At 45.6% G+C, this 22,251-nt stretch overlaps 1 protein-coding gene, 1 long non-coding RNA gene and 1 pseudogene across 2 annotated transcripts; all 3 read left to right on the top strand.

The window, feature by feature from the left end:
- Nucleotides 1-616: 616 nt before the first annotated feature.
- Nucleotides 617-9,838, top strand: LOC136496772 (uncharacterized). Its single transcript, XM_066492533.1, has 16 exons — nucleotides 617-993; nucleotides 2,072-2,133; nucleotides 2,199-2,266; nucleotides 2,450-2,571; nucleotides 3,000-3,105; nucleotides 3,234-3,285; nucleotides 3,368-3,485; nucleotides 3,567-3,597; nucleotides 3,770-3,793; nucleotides 3,881-4,005; nucleotides 7,597-7,678; nucleotides 7,852-7,974; nucleotides 8,069-8,122; nucleotides 8,202-8,271; nucleotides 8,697-8,730; nucleotides 9,209-9,838. Exons 1-16 carry the CDS (start codon nucleotides 759-761, stop codon nucleotides 9,556-9,558), a joined length of 1,656 nt encoding a protein of 551 aa, XP_066348630.1. The 5' UTR covers nucleotides 617-758; the 3' UTR covers nucleotides 9,559-9,838.
- Nucleotides 9,839-13,391: 3,553 nt separating this feature from the next.
- On the top strand, nucleotides 13,392-22,081 carry LOC136496224 (uncharacterized; annotated as a pseudogene).
- LOC136496196 (uncharacterized) lies at nucleotides 19,459-20,406 on the top strand. The gene is made up of 3 exons (XR_010769020.1): nucleotides 19,459-19,645; nucleotides 19,741-20,156; nucleotides 20,248-20,406. It is a non-coding gene; the product is annotated as an uncharacterized lncRNA (long non-coding RNA).
- Nucleotides 22,082-22,251: the final 170 nt, after the last annotated feature.

The raw sequence follows: 22,251 nt of genomic DNA on the forward strand, positions 1-22,251 counted from the left end.
GTGACGCGGTTGGGCGGCGGCGGTGCAACGAGGCACGGCCCTACGAGGTCGTGAGCGAAGCTGCGTAACCAGGCGCGTGCGCACGAAGCGGGGCAACGCGGCGTGGGGTGGCCGGCCGTGGGCAGCACGGCCGGGCGGGAGCGGCGCAACATCACGGGCAACCCCATCCAGCCAAGCGCAAGCTCTCTCTCCCTCTCTTACGTGAGAACCTCGGGCTTCCGCGAAAACTTTGACTCCGAGTGGATGCAAAAATTTCTGTGTTTTGATGTGCGAAGGAAACCTTTCCAAAGGAACTGGGAGCTCGAATCCTTCGTTCCAAACGGCACATGACATCAGGTAAAACACAAACTGAATTCTGGGTTCCAAACGGCACGTGACATCAGGGAAACACAGACTTACCATCCTATAAAATTCGTTTGGAATTCCTCGGATCAATGACCTTAACGGTAGCGGCAGCCCGCAAGAGAACAGAACCAATCGTTAACAACTGGGCTACCTGTTAGGACAGCCCCACAAGTCATTCTCGTAGATCGACAAATATCTCTCAGGTCCACTTTTAATAGCCGGCTCCACTAGCCGAACCCAGTGCAGTACTATATATCCACACTGCGCCCACCTGCTCGCGAAAAAAGTTCAATCTGGAGTGTCGTTTGTTTCAAATCCCTCCCCTTGCTTCCTCTCCCCGCTTCCTCTTACCAAATCTAGGGTTCCCTGATCGAAATCCTGCGCCGCCGCCGCCACCACCGCCGCCGGCGATAATGTCGGCCAGCGCCGAGACCGAGAAGGACGCCGCGGCCGCGGCCGCCGCCGAGGGCGACGAGAGGACGGAGGCGAAGGGCGCCGGCTCCGGCTGGGAGCTGCTGTACTGCGGCGGGACGAGCTTCGACGCCATGGGCCGGAAGGTGGTGGGCGGGGCGCAGGGCAACCTGGTGTCGCCGACGCGGTTGCGGCCGCTAGTGGGCGTTGATATCCGCTTCGTCGCCTCTGGATGCAGTGAGTCCCGTCGTCCTTGCCCGCGTTTGAGATGATGTGCGCGCCAATATTTTGGCGGGACTGGAAACCAGTCGACTGGAAGCCGCGTTTGAGTTTATGATCAAACGAATTAACGAAAGCAGGTCGAGTTGGTCTGTGGTCCTTGTCTGGAGTCTAGATTCGTTCAGGGATTGGATCATTCGATGAGTTCACGCTGAAATGTTGGCCTGTCTGGTTTTAGCAAGTCTATACAGGAAATGGGGGCAAAAATAGGTTACTGCGGTACCATTATGGGTATAACTTTCCAGTACAGCCTTAGTCAGTTAGTAGAACCAATGTAGAGATTAGTTTGAAAAAATATGCAAAGGGAGTACAGAATTGAAACTTCTTCCTTATCTCTACCTTTTATCATGCAATTTTATCAAAAGCTGTATTTGAGATAGCTGCATTTTCTTTGGGAGGTGGGGGCATTAAATAGAACAAATGGACTCCACGGGAAAAAAAGGTGCCTGTGGGGTGAGGGAGATGGGTGAGTGAGCAAATACAAATGGGTCGGTCGACTTGGACAAAAAGAAAAGAAGGGAAGTGACAGGAGCCCTAAATGTCGGAGCCCAGTGCCGTTACCTCTTGTCGTTTTGCCTCCTCTGCAGCCAACTTGCCACTCTTTGCCCCTCTTCTGCTGTGCACGTGGAAGGGTGGAGCAGAGGCGGCAGGGAGGTCAGGAGTGCTCGTTGGCGGCATTCAGATGAGGGCTTGGCAGCGACGTGCTGATGTGAGAGGCTGATATGGCTTGCACACTCAGCCAAAGTCCTCACTACTTGCGGCATGTGAATGAGGGGGCTGGGGGTTGTAATTGTAACGACGTGGTAGGGAGATTGCTTGAGATGGAAACCAACCAATTTACTGTTCCTTTATTCTAAAAGTCATCTCTTGCTTGATTTGATTGGTGAACAAAATGGGGTACTATTGTAATCGTATATTGAAGGTTATATGCTTAACTATGTTGTGTATTTGCTTTCAGTTATCTGAATTTGAACTCAACAGTCGTTGAATATACTTTTCAGTCTTCGCTAATGACTTGTTTGAACATTTTTCTCAGCTGCTTGCCACTGTGTTGCTTTAGATGCTGAAGGCAAATGTTATACATGGGGTCGCAATGAGGTATAAATCTGAATAGTCAATTGCACTTGTTCTATTTATTGCTTAACACTAATACCTTCTAGCAGAAGGGACAGCTAGGACATGGGGATACTCTTCTGCGTAACCTGCCGACTGTTGTTTCTCAACTATCAAAGTAAGATAGTCTATTTGCCTACAACTGTCAAGCTCTTTACCTGCAGCTTTATTGTTAATAACTGTCTATAGTATCGGTAAACTCGTGAGCTAATTAGGTAGTATGACTAATATGAGTGTTTTGAAGCCGTTAAACATTCTTTATGTGTTCAAAGATATTAACAGACACTTGTTAAACCTCCAGATACAAAATCATCAAAGCAAGTGTTGGAAGAAACCATACAGTGGTTGTAACTGATGATGGGAAATCCTTCTCTTTCGGCCATAACAAGCATGGACAGTTAGGGACGGGTTCCTTAAGGAATGGTTGGTATCTTTCACTTCTTATTGCGTGTGAGTAGTCACGGAGGTGCCAACACACACCATTTTGTTGCTAACATATCGTTATGTTTTTCAAGTTTAAACAATCATGATACACTCTGCAAACATTTAGATATTTTAATCAAATTTCTTTTTTACCCTATTCTGCTTGATGAAACCACTAGTACTTCGATGTAGCATCTCATGTGAACTTGAAGTTATCTTTGAGTACTTGTTGGAAATGGCATTTCATACGTTCCTTTTGCCCCCAGGGTCCGTGGGACAATTGATAAACTTAACTTTGTCATATTCTTCAGCATAATGGTATTATCATTGTCCAGGATTGATAATTAGTCTTGAGAATCTTGTGGACATTTTCCCCCCTCTTCGATCTTACATGTTGCTATTTTACTGTGGTTCTACAATTGCTGCAGAGATTGAGTCATCGCCAGTGTCCTGTATTGTTGCGGAAGCAACCAACGCTGTCTGTGGGGCTGATTTTACCGTCTGGTTGTCATCTGTGGAAGGCTCTTCTATACTGTATGTCTTTGTTGGAGATTAAAAACTAGAAATCTTCAACCTCTTTTGATTAATATCTGCTTTGGCTGTTTTAGTGGGTGTTGCTTGTCAGTTTTTGAGGCAGTATGTTATTCTTCTTTGATATTCAGTACAGCAGGCCTTCCCCAATATGGTCAACTTGGGCATGGAACTGATAATGAGGTTGGTTGCTACTCTTAAAACACATGTTGGCTTTTCTCTTATTTTCTATTAATTCAATATGATTTGATTTATGCTATTTCAGTACAATGCTAAAGAATCGTCTGTCAAGCTGACCTATGATCCCCAGCCCCGCCCAAGAGCAATAGCTGCATTTTCTGGGAAAACGGTTGTCAAAGTTGCATGTGGAACTAACCATACAGGTTTTTCTTCATTCCTTCCTTCTTTTTAGCCATCATGATTAACACTGATATCAACCCTGTTTCTTTACTTGTATGTTGCAGTTGCAGTTGATTCCAGTGGCTTTGTTTACACGTATGTGTTTAATTCACCATTTGTTTTACACAATTTCAAAACTAATAGTTAATAATATAGGTGTGAGTGCCCTCTATTTATGCTGTATGAAGACCGCATATGTGCAGGACTTGTTTTTTTTTTTCAGATTTAATGTCTTCTATTTTCTCTTACTGGTGTTTTTTTTTGACAGCTGGGGTTTTGGTGGATATGGAAGGTATGATATTATTGGCATGCATCCAACTGTAACCATGTGATAGTCCAAACACAAGGAGGTTCATATAATGACTTGCTTGTTACTTAGGTTGGGGCATAGAGAACAGAAGGATGAATGGCAACCTCGCATTGTAGAAGTCTTCCAGAAGCACAATGTTCTGCCACCTGATGCTATTGTCTCAGCTGGTTCTGCGAGTTCTGCATGCACTGCTGGTATGTTACAGCTATCTCTAGTGCACAGGCCATTCTTATAGTCATTTAATTTAAGCTTATGCTATTTAGACTGGGGGTAATAGGTTTCTGTGGTATCTTACTTGTTTGCATGGATGAACTATCATAAAGGATAAGTGCTAGTAAACTTAACATTTTCCTTTTATCATCTGTTGGTATCTTCCCTGTACTTTAGACGGTGCATGCATTTGCTTGAACCCGAATTTTCACCCAACATTCATGTGGGTGCTATCTTGATGCTGCTGCTCCCACATTAGGCATCACATTACTTCATTTAAGGCAAAGCATGCAAGCATTTTTTTTTGCTTGTTACCTTTAAGCCTCTTCTTGTACAGTTACTTTGATAATTGACACTGGATGCTACAGACGAAGAGATCTAGATGTGGTTGAAGAGTTAGGTTTTGTTTGCTCTGCTGCTTCTAAACCATGTTGCAGCCCATTTAGATGTTGTTGCTTTCTAGATAACAAAAACAGGCGTTTTAACCAGCTATCCACGTACCTGGATGGCAAATAGTCTTTAGATTCCCAAATGTATGTATATATGTAGCTGGTTTTTCTTTCCTTTCCCTTTTTGGTGGTGTCTCATGTTGGGCTTCAGCTCTAATCCTGAACCTGCTTTAGACTAAAAAGCTTTGTTGTTATTGATGTTGTATTAAATAAAAAAACTACTTGAGAAAATAGGGAGATAGAACTTTACTGAACTTACTAATGTTTTATGCTTGCTCTTCTTAAGCAGCTTCAAAACATACACATTACAGCAGCTGCAAGTTAACCCTCTTCTATTTCTTTAGAAGTGAATTCTTATCAGATTGTTTGCCAGCTAAGCTATTTATTGCCAACCTATCGAATCTGGTGACAAAATACTAGTCAAATGACTTTATGCTTTATCACTACATAGGGTGAATAGCCCTTTGAACTATGCAAGGCAATGAGGCATATATATTTGTTTGTTCAGTTACGATGTTTTTGCTTTGGTCTGGTTTTTAGGCATCAATTTCACCATGAGGCATTTGGCATTACCCTTGAAGTAACCTAGTCTATAATTACAACAACAACAAAGCCTTTTAGTCCCAAGCAAGTTAGGGTAGGCTAGAGTTGAAACCCAACATGAGCCCCTAGTCACGGTTCAGGCACGTCAATAGCTATTTTCCAAGTACTCCTATCCAAACAAAGATCTCTAGGTATATCCTAACCCTTTAAATCTCTTTTAATTGCCTCCTTCCATGTCAGCTTCGGTCTTCCTCTACCTCTTCTCACATTGATATCTCGACTTAGAACTCCACATCGCACTGGTGCTTCTGAAGGTCTCCTTTGGACATGGTCAAACCACCTCAACCGATATTGGACAAGCTTTTCTTCAATTGGTGCTACCCCTAGACGGTCACGTATATAATCGTTCCGAACTTGATCCATCCTTGTGTGACCACAAATCCAACGCAACATACGCATTTTCGCGACACTCAGCTGTTGGACATGTTGTCTTTTTGTAGGCCAACATTCTGTGCCATACAACCATAGTTCTTAAGGCGGTAAGGCGCGGCGCGGCGAGCCACCCCCTTCCGGACGCCTAGGCGCTTAAGGCGCGAGGCGAGGCGACGCCATACAAACATCTTAATATATATATTGCGACTAGAATTTAGAAGCTAACTATACCTTATAGTTAGAATTTAGAAGCAAATCCTACCTTAATAGTTGGCCGCAGAGCAAGAGCAGAGAAGAGCCAAGCAGGCAAGCACAAGCAGACAAGCAGTCAACCGAATAGCAATCTAGCACAAGCATCCACCAAGCCACAACGATTTATATACAACTAATAGCGGAAAGCACAGGAAGGAGTGCATCTATCCAGGTCTTAACAATCCAGCACGAGCACAGGAGGCAGAGCAAAGGAAGCAGGGAGGAAGCAGAGGAAGCAGGGGACTAGGGGAGAAAAGGACGTACGCGCAGGAGGCTGTGGACAAGTCCAGAATGTGGAGCAGAGAAGGGGTCATGAATGAGGCGAAAGTCAGGGACGCGGATGGTACTGGGGTCACGCCATCACGGATGTAGTAGAAGTCACGGATGCAGTGGAAGTTGCGACCGGAAGCGAGCAGGGCATGCGACGGGATGGAGGAGGTAGACGACCACCGGATTCCAGGTGGACCTCCACCCTCTTCTCTTTCCCTCTCGACGGCGGGGACTCCAAGATTGCAAGGCCTCTTTCCTTTTCCCCCGCGCGGAAGGATATACTCCGCTTCGCGCGCACTCTCCCGCGCTTGTCCCCCCCCCCCCCCGCACGCAACTCTCTCTCGCTTGTTTCCCTCCCGCGCGCGCATCAGCTCTCCGTCCCCCCCCCCCCCCCCCCCCCCCCCCCCCCCGCATCTGCTTTCGTGCGGCGTCCAGGCGGACGCCCAATCTCGCCTAGGCGACGACATACGACCTTCGGTCGTGGCGAGCCCGACGCCTAGCTTCAAAAATCGCCTGGACGCCAAGTCGTCGCCTAGGCGATGCCTTAATAACTATGCATACATCATAGCTGGTCTAATCACCGTTCTATAAAACTTGCCTTTCAGCTTTTGTGGTACCCTCTTGTCACAGAGAATGCCAGATGCTTGGCGCCACTTCATCCACCCTGCTTTAATCCTATGGCAAACGTCTGCATCAACATCTCGATCCTTCTGCGGCATCGATCCTAGATAACGGAAGGTATCTTTCCTAGGCACCACTTGACCTTCCAAACTCACGTCTCCCTCCTCATGTGTCGCGTTGCCAAAGTCGCATTTCATGTATTCTGTTTTAGTTCGACTTACTCTAAAACCTTTGGACTCAATGGTCTGCCGCCACAACTCCAGTTTCCTATTTACTCCTGCCTGGCTTTCATCAACTAGCACTACATCGTCTGCAAACAGCATACACCAAGGGATATCCCCTTGAATGTCCCTAGTCACTTCATCCATTACCAAGGCAAAGAGATACGGGCTCAAGGCTGACCCTTGATGAAGTCCTATTTTAATCGGGAAGTAGTCTGTGTTGCCATCATTTGTTCGTACACTAGTCATGGCATTGTTGTACATGTCCTTGATGAGGGTAACATACTTTGTTGGGACTTTATGTTTGTCCAACGCCCACCACATAACATTCCTTGGTATCTTGTCATAAGCCTTCTCCAAGTCTATGAAAACCATGTGTAGGTCCTTCTGCTCCCTGAACCGCTCCATAACTTGTCTTATTAAGAAAATTGCTTCTATGGTTGACCTTCTGGGCATGAAATCGAATTGGTTTGTAGATACCCATGTCGTTCCTCACAGTCGATGCTCGATAACTCTCTCCCACAGCTTCATCGTGTGGCTCATCAACTTAATTCCCCTATAATTAGTGCAACTTTGGATGTCTCCCTTGTTCTTGTAGATTGGTACCAATATGCTTCTTCTCCACTCCTTAGGCACCTTGTTCGATCGATAGATATTGTTGAACATCTGCTGCAATTCATTGACTGAAAAGTATTAGTATAGTTTGAGCTGCTAAGAACCTCCTGATTGTATTGCAAAACCCATAATTGACATCATTGTATTAATTTCTGGTCGGTTTGATTTCTAGGTGGTGGACAGTTGTATATGTGGGGAAAGATGAAGAATACAGGCGATGATTGGATGTACCCGAAACCTGTGATGGATTTAAGGTTCCTCAGTCCTCACACACTTGTCACAATAATGCAGAATACCATAATCTACCATACTTTATTGTTATTGTTCTTGTAATATGCTTTTGTTTTTTAGTTATTTGTAGTTAACTTCATGATGTAGCATTATTATGCTTGGTTTTCTGCTTATACTGTCAATTTATTTACTTCAGTGGTTGGAACATTCGCTGCATGGCTTCTGGTAACATGCACCACGTTGTTGGTGCTGATGATTCTTGCATAAGCTGGGGTGTCGCCCAGAATGGAGAGCTTGGTTACGGGCCTAACGGTCAGAAGTATGTATATATAAAAATATTAGAATATGTTCATTATACAGTACTTAATAGACTGTCTCACTGGCCATTGTTTTACCATATATTTGTAATATAGATCATCAGCAAATCCCAAAAAGGTTGACATTCTTGAGGGCATGCATGTTACAAGGTAATTACATTAAACCAATACATGTCTGTTTGCATTCCATCCCTTTTAAGGTTGGTCTATTAACTTGAGAAGACTCCAGTGTCGGCTGTGGATTTGGACTGTCTCTGATTGTTGTGGACAGAGCAAATGTTGGTGATCGACTTGATCAGGTAATTTAATGACACTTTGGTGCATGGATGCTTCGATTAATTAATTAATGTTAGGTTAAGCATTCAGTCGAATGCTTTATATCACGAGGTAACCAAAAGGAACGGGTCTTCCATTGGATAAATCTAACCTTGTAGATTTATTTTCTGCTCTGCAATTGAATAATAATGTTTGGTGATACACCCAGACAAAGGCAACTGATGAAATGATAAATAAGGGATTAAGGGAATATAACTAGGTCGCAATTGAACAAAGAACTTATCCAAACGCTCTCTCATTTACTTGGATATGTATTTACATGTTTAACATCTACCACCTGTTTTATTGCCTTGAAATATCGATGTGCTGTTAGCCTTTTCATTCTTCCGTTGTTTGGTGGACATGTTTTAATCATTGTATTTTAATACACTTTTCTTTTGTTGCTCAGCTGGAAATTTATGATGGAGATACCTCAGCTGAAGGTTTGTATTCCCTTGTGTTTTTGTTTCGGAATGGCACGATTTGATTCTGCAAGCAGACACTTAAATCTTCCATGTTTTTTCCTGCATGCAAATGAAATCACTTTATTAGGCCTGAGCTGAACATTCACCCTGCATCTATCCTGAGTATATTTGTGCTGGGCTGGGTCAACCCATTCATGATGAGGCTCCATGATCCTAAATTACTACAAAAATGAACATGCAGTCTTGCTGGTTATTTATTTTTGTTGAACTGTATTGTGCATTCTGCAGAATAAACACTAGGGATCTGAACCATCATTTGTAGAAAACAATGAAAATACGTTGGTTTATGTTTTACTATCTTATAAAGCATCTTTCGAGTAGACAACCAAATTGAGTTGGCTTGCCATTCAAATTTGCTTCACAACTATAATTGACTTTACATTTTGCTGATTCACATATCTTATTCTTATTGATGGTTTTGAATTCACCACTGCAGTAGAGAAGGTGGAGGTGCAAGTAACCAAGAAGGCGTCTGCCAGCACCAATTCACGTGCCAACAAGCGCAAGAAAACTAAGGATGTTTCTGAATCTGATTCTGAAGAGGAGGATGATGATGATGAAAGTGGAGATGATGAAAATGGTGATATAGAAGAGCCAAAGGGTAGGCGTGGCCGCAAACCCTCTAGAGGGAGAGGCAGGGGAGCCAAAAAGGCAACACCTGAGGCAAAGCCATCTGGAAGGGGCAGAGGTCGCCCTAAGAAAACTGAGAGCCCTGCTCAGAAAGCCGGAACCTCAGGCAGCCGTGGTGGAAAGAGAGGAGGAAAAAGAGGACGACCACGTAAGTGATCATCTATTCTACAGTAATGTGGTGTTGAAATCAGTTAGAGTGATCTCTAACACCTAACGTGATCCAACCATTGAAGATTCATTTTGGTAGCAATGCCCATTGCCCTGCCTATTTCTCACCGATTGCGGCTATTCAAAGACATTAGTTTTTTTCCCCTTATTTCCAAATGGAGTGTGCTATCGCATTGTAAGTCTAGATATGCTTAACCTGTACATCTGTGTTCCTCATTGATTATCATCCCTTCGGTTTTAGGCTATTAATGAACCCTTGATTGAGTGATTTATCCTGTTCAATCACATGGTCCTTGCTGGGGACATGACAGATGTATGCAACATGTGCCTGTTTAGATTGGACCCCGGGAAAGCTGCATGTCCCCGGCAGCAATACCAGGCTTCCATTTTTTGTGGCCTGGGGTTGGATGGAGTTGCTTGGTTCAGAAAAGTTGGCCAGGCCAGCTATGTCCTACCTGAGTCAGGCCCACGAGATACGAAAATTGTTTGGGGGAAAATTGGCTGAGTACCATTAAAAGATGTCAACTTTAGCAATCTATCATTAAAAGATCACCTCTTTGCAATCTAGTACCGAAAGGTCACCACGTTATTGGTTTCTACCATTCCGTGACCTTTGTTAACGTTCCGTGCATCTCCGTTAATCGAGTCGTCTTCTTCCGAAGCTCTTTCTTCGTCTAACTTAACCTCGTAGCTCCTAGCCTCGCACTCGAAGCGGTCGAGGGTCGTCGAGGACTTGGAGAGCGTGAGGCCCACCCGGCGTGGTGTCCCTGTAGTCGAGCTCGGCCATGACCCCACCAGAGAACGACGGCAGGCAGCGTGCCCAGCACTGCCCCATGTGCTTGCTGAACTCAATCACGCGGTCCCTCACCGGCAGAGATGACGGCACCGGCAGAGGTGTGGGCGTCGGTCCCGCTCTCGGAGGCCTGGCGCAGCACCAGCATCGGCGCGCGCGAGGATGGGTGGCAGAGACGGGGGCGCCGATACCTTCGCATCGGTTACTCACACACCGGCATCGCTGCGCCCATCGTGTCGTCGCCATGGCTGGATCCGGCAAAGGTGTGTTGCCGCCGGCGCTGTTTAACCACCCGTGTTTTATCTTCCCATGTGGTTTCTACGCTCATGCTCCCGCTTGACTCTGCTTTGCAGTTCTTCGTCGGAGACTCAGAGGCAACTGGCGTTGTTGACGTCGTCCTTGCGCGGAGCAAGTGGTCGGCCGGGCTCCTGCCAACCCTGTCGAACCTCTTGGACATGGAGAAGCTCCTGACCGAAGTTGAGGTTCCTAGGTGCGTCCACCTCCACCACGAAGACGACACGAACGAGGCGGTGGTCCGACCGTAGGGACTCGCAGCGGCAAGTACCGGGTTTGCCTGAGCCCTGCGCCACGCCACAGGATGCGGTCGCACCATGTTAGCGCGCGCCGCTTGTTACGGATGCCGTGGCCCCCGGCGGCAGTGGCGTAGCCATAGTAGGCGTCGGAGTTGGGTAGTACTTGTAGGTCGAGGAGAAGGTGATGGGCCCCTCGCTCCTGCCCTGGAAACCGCCGCCGCGGCACACCTCGGCGCACAACTGGTCGTTCTCCAGCAGTGTCTTCCAGTCCTGGCGCTCCACCAGCAGCCTCGCCGCGCTCTCCAAGTCCTCAAGACCCGTTTACGTCGACCGGGCGAGCTGCGAGGTTGAGTTACATGAGGGAAGACATTCCGAAGAAGACGACTCGAAGAATAGAGATACACGGAACGTTAGCAAAGATCACGGAAGTGGTAGAAACCAATAACGTGGTGATCTTCCGATGCTAGATAGCAAAGAGGTGATCTTTTAATGATACATTAGTAAAGTTGACATCTTTTAATGGTATCCAGCCAATTTTCCCTCTTTGGTTTCGGTCGGCGGAGTGTCTTGCACATGCTCGGCCTAGGCTTTGGGCCGACTACAACAACTACTTGGGAATGGGCCGCATCTGCCCATGTTGGATCATGGGCACCAACTCGGCAACTGCACGCGGCTGGTGGACCGAAGTAGGACGCGTCGTACGGATGGACATAGTACCAATTCTGTTAAGCCACAACCAACTATCTTATCAACTCAAAGCTGCAAGAAGAGAAGTTAAGTTGTTGACCAGGTTCAATTAGCCCAGTTTCAAATAGTGCCGTGATGAATGCGCAAAGTGCTGCTCAGCCAAGCCTAATAGAGGAGAGGATGGATCCGACCTCTAGCTATTTACTTTTAGGAAAAAGTTTACTTAACCTCCCATCTATCAACCATGGTCTGCTTCACCCTCAAACTATAAAATCGTATATTTTATCACTCTGAACTTTTCAAAACCGTCTATTTTACCCCTCCGGGCGGTTTTCGACAGTGGTTTTGCTACAGTAACGGTGGTTTGCTACGCTGCATGTGGTTTCACCTTTTCTTTTTTTTTATTTATTTTCGCTGAATCTTTGAAAAATCATAGTAAATCATAGAAAAATCATAAAATAGAAAATCCAATTTTGTTGGACTCCACATGAGTAGATCTACATAGTTAACATATAATGTGGTATGCTTTAGTACAAATGTTTTGTTGTACCTTTAGATTAATTGGAAAATCTAATTTTGTCTGTAATTAATTAGAATTTATCTATAACTAAGTTATACATGGTCCAATGAGTACGAAATTTTTACTATAGTTCAAGCATACAATAATTAGCCTACCATAAAAATTTCATCATAATTGGACCACAGAAGCTGCAGCTATAAATTGTTCCAATTAATTACAGACAAAATTGGATTTTCCAATTAATCTAAAACTACAGCAAAAAGTTTGTACTAAATCATATCATATTATATGTTCATTGTGTAGATCTACTCATGTGGAGTCCAACAAAATTAGATTTTCTATTTTATAATTTTTCTGTGATTTACTATGATTTTTTAAAGATTCACCAGAAATAAATAAAAAGAAAAAGACAAAACCACCATCACTATAGCAAAACCACCGTTATTGTAGCAAAACCACTGTCGAACCGGGGGGGTAAAATAGACGGTTTTGAAAAGTTAAGGGGTAAAATAGACGGTTTTATAGTTTGGGGGTGAAGTAAACCATGGTTGATAGGTGGGGGATTAAGAAGACTTTTTCCTTTACTTTTACTGCCCTGTGCAGCTAAGGAAAGACAACTACACTTCCAAGTCCTAAGAGAATACTGGTATACGATCTGTTATATAAGTAGGTAAATGTTTCTTTCCACTATGAATCGCTGATCGTATGGCCAGCCATTACGGGTAGAATGCACGTTACTATTATTTCTTTCCCTCCTTCGTATTATTGACCTTTTCGATTTTTTTTTTTTTGTCAATAAATGACGAGCTACAAACGCCGAACCGCGGGCTCGACACGACGCACACCAGGCTCGCGAACGAACGAATGAAAGCCGTTCAGCACATCATCGGCAGTGCCACGATGGCACGAGTAAGGAGGACACCGGCGGTCGGCGGGCGTGCCCTCCCACCACCGCGATGGCGGGGTAGCCGTCGTCCTCGCTCTGACCGTCCGTTCCCTTCCTCGCCGGAAACCCGGTCTTCTTCCTCGCCAACGACAGCGTCCCCTGCTACGGCCTCGACCTGCTCCATTTGTTCACCTGAGGGGGCAGGCGATCGGTTTTCACCCGCCAAATCACGAATTCACGATTGGGAAGGAAGGAGTGCGCGGAAAGATGTGCAAACCATGTTCCGTTTTCCGGAGCGCGGATATTTGGGAGTCAGTTTGGACGCTTGTTTTTATCGATCCCTGTAAGGACGCGGAGAAAACCAGAATTGGATGGTGCCGTGATCGTGGGATCGGCCGCGTTCGAGCCCGACGGCGCCCTCAAACTTCGTTCCTTCCCAAACCACAATTTCCCTACCCTAGATCTCCCTCTAACCGGCAACGCGTTCGTCGGCGGCGCCTGAAACTCAGCGCAACGCACCGGCGCCGAGGATGTTCCCGACCACGAGGAGGAAGAGACGTGCCGAGGAGCCGTCTTCGTCTTTGCCGGTGGAGACAACGACGAACGGGGGACAAGACAACATGGCTATGGGAGGCGGGCGGGAGACTAGTTGAGACCCGGCCTGTGACTGCCGAGCCGACGAGCGCGACACAGAGCCGGAGGACGAGGAGTGGATCAACTCAGATGATGATGCCCTCCCCCTCATCTCGAGCAACCGTCCTCTCCCCATTAGCTGCCCCGAATTTCCCGAGGGTGAAGCCGGGAAGAGATCGCAGAGTGGCACAGGGCTACTAGAGTCGCTGAAGAGCTGGATGAAAATGGTTATTTTCTTCATTATTGTTACTCCTCCAATGAAGAAACTTCTTTCTGCTAACTCTTGTATCTTGGGTGCTCTTCTTTTAGATCCTGTCAGCAATCCTCCTATCTTGAGGGAGAGAAAGAGAAAGGGCAAGGATTTTGACACTTCTTCCATCATGGTGAACTCCCCAAGATAACAGGGAGGTGCTTTTTACGCTAGCAAGATCGATTGTCAGCGTTGCCTCCACTGGGGTTGGAGATGGTAAAATTATTGCGAACTTGCAGTTAGATTAACCCAAATAATTCCCTCATAGGCCATAGCTAATCTTGGCATAATTGGTCCTGTTTTCAGAGAGGGTGTCGGTATGGCGGTTTACTGGAATCGTCATTGATCCATCCGAGTCTGATGGGCGTGCTAGGATCTGTGATTATGATGGGAAACTGCTCGATCACAAGGTACACAAAACTTTTTTTTTCGGTTATCCTAGCACCTGAACGTCGCGCCCGCCAGATGCGTCCGGCTGCTCCCCTACCCAAACCCGCCCGCCCCATAGAATCGGATCGGAATAGAACGAAATAGAATTGCGTCCACCGTGTACCTGTCCTCCGTTCCCCACTGCGCCCTTGTACGCATTCCCCAACGCACCCCGTTCCTCCAGCACGCCCCGTTTCCCACTGCTCCCCTGTCCCAAAAGCACGAAACACTTCAAGTGCAACATCGCAAAAAATATGTGAACTATGTAGTGCAACATTAGAATATAAATACTTGCAACATCGCAAAACTATATAGTGCAACATCAAAATTATGTACTGCAACATCGAAAAATTATGTACTGCAATATTTGAAAAGTATGTACTGCAACATCGAAAAATTATGTACTGCAATATTTGAAAAGTATGTACTGCAACATCTCAAACAGTAGTACTGTGACATCGCAAAATCAACCATGAAACATGAAAAAAATGGAAACAACTCAATAATCACCTTTCAGTGCGGCAACAATTGAAAAAGGTAATTTCAACAATTAAAATCCCCTATTGCAACAATCCCAACATTAGAACTCCCTTTCTGCAACACATGATTCACCCTATTGCAATATTCAAAAAATATCTATTGCAACATCAAAAAAACCAATTGCAACACGAAGAAACAACAAAAAAGCGTACAAAGCAGCAAGCGGATGGGTTCGAGGTGCAGGCTGCTCCAGCCCCTGGCCTATCACCTTCGAGCTCGCCTGAGGAAGGAGGGAATAGGACCCCAAAGCTCACCGGAACCCTAGCCACCGCCACGTCCCTCAGATCCAGAAGAGGAGGAGGAGGAGGAGGAGGAGGAGGGAGGCTCAGATCCAGAGAAAGACTGACCTACCTCGTCGGAGCCACCGTCGTCGTCCTCATCTCCGGTGGGGGGATCGGGAGTTGGGTCGCTGGGAGCCCGAGGATAGCAATGGAGGTCGCGGAGGGAGGAGGGAGGGAGGGTACGTGGAATGGGCAGGGCGACAGCGAGCTGGCACGGGCACAACGTCCGTCGAGCGCGTTGCGGCAGTGAGCCGGGGGTGGGGATGAGGGAGCAAGCGGCAGAGTGGGCGTCGGAGGCGTAGAGTGGGGATAAGGATGAGGGAGGCGGAGCGGGAGTGGATGAGGACGAGTCGGTCCGAGTCATTTCGTGGGTGGGTCTGTCCTCACGGAACGGACGCCCGAACAATTGCTCCGTTCGGCTGGTCTAAAATCGGCTTGGTGGGCTGGTTTTGGCTGGGCTGTTTAGCCTAGCCGTTCGGCTGACCTAAAAGCCTACCGCCCGGCCGCATTCTACTCCCTCCCACATTCTGCTCCCCAGCTAGCACCACATCCTCTTTCCTCAGCGTGGGACACGACGATCGTGAGCTCCGCTTCGCCATGCTTGCCCCGGTGGCTGTCAGCGGGTCCCTCCCTGCCCGCCTCTCTACGCCGTGAGGGAGCCCCCTCGGTGTCGATAGCCTCCGCGGCGACCGTGAGCTCCGCATCTGTAACGTCCCACCTCTCCAAGGCCGGGCCCGCTTACATCTGGCAGCGTCTCTAGGATATAGACTGCCCTCACAGACCAACACAGGTCTTTTCTGCGCACTTTGTCCTCACTCGTGCGCACCCAGGAAGAACTTCTCGGTCGGTCACCCATCGCTCTAGGCCAAGCACGCTTAACCTCGAAGTTATTTGCAGATGGGCTTCCAAAAAAGAAGTTGCAACTTATTGGTATGAGTATCCTATTAATCCTGTTAAGCCCTAGGCCAGGATGTTACATCCTCACCCCCTTAAGAGATCGACGTCCTCGTCGATCAATCCTAAGCTAGGAGCGTCCTCTCTTGGCCACGTCCGTGTGTCTAGAGTTAGCGCATGTGCCATGCTGTGTGACCACGCCGGATCCACACCAACCATGCACACCATGCCTGCGCAACTGCGACACACGCGCCCATAAAACCACGAGAGTCGGCTCTGATACCATTCTGTAATATCCCGCCTCTCCAAGGCCGGACCTGCTTACATCTGGCAGCTTCTCTAGGATATAGACTGCCCTCACAGACCAACACAGTCTTTTCTGCGCACTTTGTCCTCACTTGTGCGCACCCAGGAAGAACTTCCCGGTCGGTCACCCATCGCTCCAGGCCAAGCACGCTTAACCTCGGAGTTATTTGTAGATGGGCTTCCAGAAAAGAAGTTGCAACTTATTGGTATGAGTATCCTATTAATCCTGTTAAGCCCTGGGCCAGGATGTTACAGCATCCCTCCAAAACCGGCAACCATCGACGCCCGTCCGCCTGCAACAAGGTACCCCCGAATCCGAGGCCGCCGTCGTCCCCCCCCTCTGGATCTGACCCCCACATGCTCGTGTTGTAGGTTTACGCCGAGCGCCGCCCATGGATCCGCCTCACAGGTCGCCGGAATCGCCTGTCGCCTCGCCGGATCCGGGGACCCAAGGTTCGTTCTCTTGCACTTTCATCCATGTTCACTTGTTTCTCATAGTGCAACGCTCTCATTCAAACTATTACTAACGCTGTAGCGATTTCCTGCACATGCGAACCACTGCTACACAACGCTGCCCACACCGGAAACGTCCTCCACTTCATCGTGCTCTTCACCTGAAGCCAGATACTACAATCTCTGTTCAAAACATGCTAAGCATTTTGCCAAGGCAAGTCCCTATTTCGTATGCCCTAACTTTGTTATATGTAACTCTTACAACTGCTGTATTTTTCTTCAATGCTGGATACATCATACCATACATTTCAAACATGGCAACAGATGACCACACCTCGTGCTAACTTGGGATGACAACATCACGAGAATCTTTCTAGGACCTAGTGATCTGACAGAAAAACCTATTGCACTAGAACCAGAAAGGCCTAACAACCATCGGATGGGCAAATGTGTATCCAGCCTTCAGAGAGGTGATGAAGTTGCCGTATGATAAGAAATAGCCGCAGAACAAGTTCAACGAGCTGAAGCTGGGCATTTTTTAATTGGTGCGACCTTTAAACCCACACTAGGCTAGGCCGTGACCCGAATACTGGAGGCATCACAGCTGACCCCTTGTTTTTTGAGGGTGGCAATGGGGTACTAACTTCCACCTAATTTATTTCTAACCCCCTGACTACCAAGTACTAGGGATGTTCTCATTATAGTCGTTCCAACCTGTGGAACCATGGCACATGTGCAGGAAAATAGCCAATCTGCTACTGAAGCGGACCAAAATTCCCTAATGCCTTGACCTACTGATGACTCTTTTAGGACACACCCCCCGCGAGCGAGGGGATGTTGCTCTCTTCTGGTGGACATCATCGCGAGTGGACACCCAATACTGCTAGCCATGATACTCTATAGGACATGTCCTAGAAGCCCGTAGGTGTCCAGAGTGTTGGTCAGTCCTCCAAGAGATCTACTAGGGAACATTCTATCAACAGCCCTCCCAGTAAGAAGAGTGCTTCCATTGATGACTGCCTTAATGATCTGACCGACATCATTAAAGACCATAAGAAGCAAAAGGCCCTTATGATCATGCATGAAGAGCAGATGGACAAAGTGGTCAAGATTTTGAAAGAAGATGGTTTGTGCGAGTCTAATGCTGTGTATGCTCAAGCTTTAATTATTTGCAAGAACACACTAGACCGTAGGAACTTCCTGACCATGGAAACAAAAGAGGGCCGGCTGAACTTTTTGTAGATCTACTAGGAGGACAAGGAGATCCAGATCGAAGTAGATATTATCCCAGGCAGCGTTCCTACTGCTGCAGTCTATGTAGTTTTATTTTAAAAAACATGCATGTTGAGTTCTTTGGTTTGGCCTATGTTCGTTTGGTTTGTATTATTCGCTTGTAATGTTTCCTGGACAATGTTTGTTTAAGTTGCATCGCTGTAATAGTGGCCTGAACTTTGTGTGCTGCTTTTTTTTTGCCGAATCCAAATAAACTGTGTGTTCTGATATAAATATCTTTGTTGAAGATACTTTTCATTTTTCATGTCAATTGTTGAGTATTGCCTCCTTGTTTTGCAGGACAAGCTAGTTGTTCCAGATCATCAATGAGTACCGAGGTTTGATTCCTTGCCTGTATTTGTGTTCATCTAGTCAGTAGCCTGCTACTTGATTCCTAAATTGCTGTTAATTGGTGTTCTAGGTTTAGCTACAAGTTCAACCAGAGTATCACTATTAATTGGTGTTCTAGGTTCAACTGAGTACCCTATTATTGTATTATTGAGAACTGCAGAACCTTGATAGGGACCCAACCAATTTGAAGGTTCGTATTTGATACCTCATTAACTCATTTGTTCAGAAACTAGCTGTATGAATTTAGGACTAATTCATGCACAATAATCTGATATTTTTGTTGGATTAGTTTCCATATATTATGACCACTAGATATCTCTTGTATCTGACCCATTTGTTCTTGTAGATGAGCAGCACTGAGAACTCCAACAACAACGACAATTCTAGTGAAGGACCACCCATTTTTGACTTGGTGGCTGCTGCTGTTGTGCTTGCAAGGTACAAAGCAGCAGTGGCCAAGGCTGGCTCTAGTGGTCAACCCTGAGGTCCCCTTACCCAAGGTGACCGGGCGACAGTGGATCGAACACAATTTGCGACAATTCTAGTGAAGGACCGCCCATTTTTAACTTGGTGGCTACTGTTGTCGCGCTTGCAAGGTACAAAGTAGCAATGGCCAAGGCGGCTCCAATGGTCAACCCTGAAGTCCCCTTACCCAAGGTGACCGGGCGACAGTGGATCGAAACACAATCTAGTGCAACGAACTGAAAGTGCCTTGACAACTTGCGTATGTCTCCTAATGACTTGATGCATTTGCAAGACATTTTACTTGGGTTTGGACTCAAGGGTACACAACAGACAGGATCCCTAGAAGCTTTAGGTATATATGTGTGGACTTGTGCTCACAACCAGGCAACTAGAAGGAGCAGGGATAGATTCGAACAGGTCTTTAAATACAGTTAGTAGGAAGGTTGCTCATGTCGTCGAGGTTATCTGTAAGTGGGTAGAAACCATCCTTGTTCCAACGATACCACTTATGCTATAGTGAACTCTAAACTTGCAACATATGCACCATTCTTTGATGGGTGCATCGGGGCTTTGGATGGCACTCATGTTAAAGTTACGATGAATAAGCAGGCCAAAGCTGACTATATAAATAGAAAAGGAGATGTAACAATTAATGTTTGTGCCATTGTCGACATGGATGGGCGCTTCACATTTGTCGGTGCCGGGATGGTGGGGTCGAATGCATGACATGTCTGTCCTAAGAGATTGTTGGGAGGAACCAAACTTCTCGCATCCACCACATGGTTAGTGATTACTGCCATGCAATTGTTGGACCAACATTTGTAGTTGCTTGGGCAAAAAAGAAAAACTAATTGTGCAAATGGTTCATGTGTTGCAGGACGCTACTATCTGGTGGACGTTGGATACGCGTAGGAGTATGGCTACATGGGTCCATTCTAAAATACAAGGTACCATCTGGATGATTTTAGGGGCTTAGACATTGAGACATTATCTCGACAGGAGAAATTTAACTTTACTCATTCGAGGCTCCGCAATGTCATCGAATCGGAACATTTGGGGTTTTGAAAGGCCGTTGGCACATTTTGGATGGGGTACCTTACTGCCATAGGGAGAAGCTAAAGATGATTATTATGTCATGCTTTGCAATGCACAATTTTTTGTGGATTCGTGAGCATGGAGTTGGTTCGCCTACGTACCCACTGTCCGGCTGGGTGCAGCTCAATGCAAATAATACTATGACAGCAATGAGGGAGTACATATCTTTGGCTCTCTGGGGAGAATGATTCTACAAAGGTGATTTAAATTAGGATGGAAAGTAGTTCAATTAAAGATAGACCTCCCTTGTATGTTTAAATGCAGGTTTTGACATGTTCTCCACTTGTAGGCAAGGACGTGTGGTGGAGGAGAGGTGTAAGTGGATTGGAGGAAGGCATGAAGACCCAATGATGATTGGGTAAGTGACTTTTGCATGGGAACCGGCTTCATGCTCATTCTTATGTGCCTTGACAAGGGTACAAATTTTGTATAGATTCCACTTAGGACATTTGTTAGAGTAGAGGAATAGTAGGAAATGGAAATAATAGGATTGTATGACAATATAGGTACATGTTGTATGTGGAGTACACACGCAAATTTGAAGGTGCATGTTTCTATACGTCCAGCCGAACAGAGTGAATATCATTATCGTTTTTTATAGGGGTACACATAAAACTTACTGATATGCACTTTTGGTAATTGGTTCATCTACTCTGCTATCTCACGTGCCAACGGAGTTGACCCTCAGATCAAAAGCTATTTCTATTGTACAACGTCGGCCAACAAACTATGCCTTACTACCGTCGATGTCAACCTCAGTATCAAAGTAAAATCCAACCGAGTTCTGGTTTGGATCTCAGCAAAACAACAAAGTTTATAACATTCAAACCAAGATACTTTTCGCTGGTCTCGTTTGCTGCTTCGCCATCCCATGCTTTACCGGATAGCTGAAGAAATTAGAAGATTGTTATTTCATCAGTTACAAATTGTAAACCGTTTTGGCTTCTGTAGGTACATATTCGCTATGTTCTATGTCTATAAAAGCCAAAAGAATTACAACTTCGAATCGAAGGAGTACTATTTAAGCTCTATGTAAAACTTTACAAAGAGGGCTTGAATTCAACCTAAAATAACTGATTTTTAGGATAGCCTAACAGGACATTACTACCTAAAGTAACTTAATTATTTAAGTAAATACAGTTTCACATTTTAGCTTTGTATTTCCCAAAAAATAGTCTAAACCACAGTCAACACCATCCGTAGCAGCATGCTTTTATGTCACTCATACAAGTGAAGGTGTGAAACACCAATGCCTAGTTAACCCTCCCCTAAATTAACATTTGGTTCGATTTACTCCCTCCGGTTATTTTAGTTGGTCCACTTTACCCCTTAACAAGATTTTTTTATTGTTTTGCCACGTATAAGTTGAGATTTAGTTTCAAATTTTGTGAAGTTTACGCTGAGATAATACTTTGTGTTAAGAAATACATCATAAGCTTTTTATCATTATTTGGATAGGTTAGGACATCTCATAAGTAATGATAAATTAACACTAGAGACAAAACTATATGAAACATAATGATTAATAATTCATAAGGTACTTTCAACAAAAAATGTGATGTCCGTTAATATGCCTTACAAAATTGAAATTAAAACTCAACTTGTACTTGGAGGACAAAAAGTCTTGTATAAGGATTAAAATTAGACTGAATGAAATAGTCTCAAACGTTAGTTTATGGGTCATTGGATATAGACCTAACTATTTTTGGTGGTTGTGGTTGGGGGGGAGGGTGAGTAGTTTGAGATTTTTCCTTTGTTTTGTGATGCTTTATTGATCAAATATTGTCTTAAAGTAACTCTAATCTCTATTCATACAATTTGTCTATCTAATGTAACTTTTTCTCAGCTACTTGTTCATTTGCCAAATATGGCAATTAAGGATGGGGAGAGCTTTTGTTTTCTGATCCCGACTATGGTGTTGTTGTCTTGGAGATCTCAATTGATATGCCACTATGGCGCCCGTCCTTCGTGTCAAGTCCAGAGATGGAGACGAGGTATTCGTATTGGCGAGATATGTAGATTCTTCGTTGATGACCAGGACATGGAGGGTATTGTGTCACGATGAAACACATTTCAAGCACAACTATTATTTGTATTTGAGCTGTGTGATATCTGGTCCTTAAATTTGTTGGGGTGTGTCACCCCGGTCCATAAACTCCCAAAACGACTAATTAGGTTCATAATAATCTCTATTTTGGTGTCGTAAGCGTGGACAACGTGGCTCTTATTGCAATTAGGCCCATCTAGTTACTATTCCATGCATGACCCCCTTCGTGACCCTTCGGGTTCCTTA

This window comes from Miscanthus floridulus, chromosome 12, assembly GCF_019320115.1.
Source record: "Miscanthus floridulus cultivar M001 chromosome 12, ASM1932011v1, whole genome shotgun sequence".
Lineage (NCBI taxonomy): Eukaryota > Viridiplantae > Streptophyta > Magnoliopsida > Poales > Poaceae > Miscanthus > Miscanthus floridulus.

Coding starts and splice junctions, on each gene's coding strand:
- LOC136496772 (XM_066492533.1), top strand. CDS start 759: ATGTCGGCCAGCGCCGAGACCGAGAAGGACGCCGCGGCCGCGGCCGCC. Junction 2,134..2,198: donor ATACATGGGGTCGCAATGAG/GTATAAATCTGA, acceptor ACCTTCTAGCAG/AAGGGACAGCTAGGACATGG. Junction 3,486..3,566: donor ATGTGGAACTAACCATACAG/GTTTTTCTTCAT, acceptor TGTATGTTGCAG/TTGCAGTTGATTCCAGTGGC.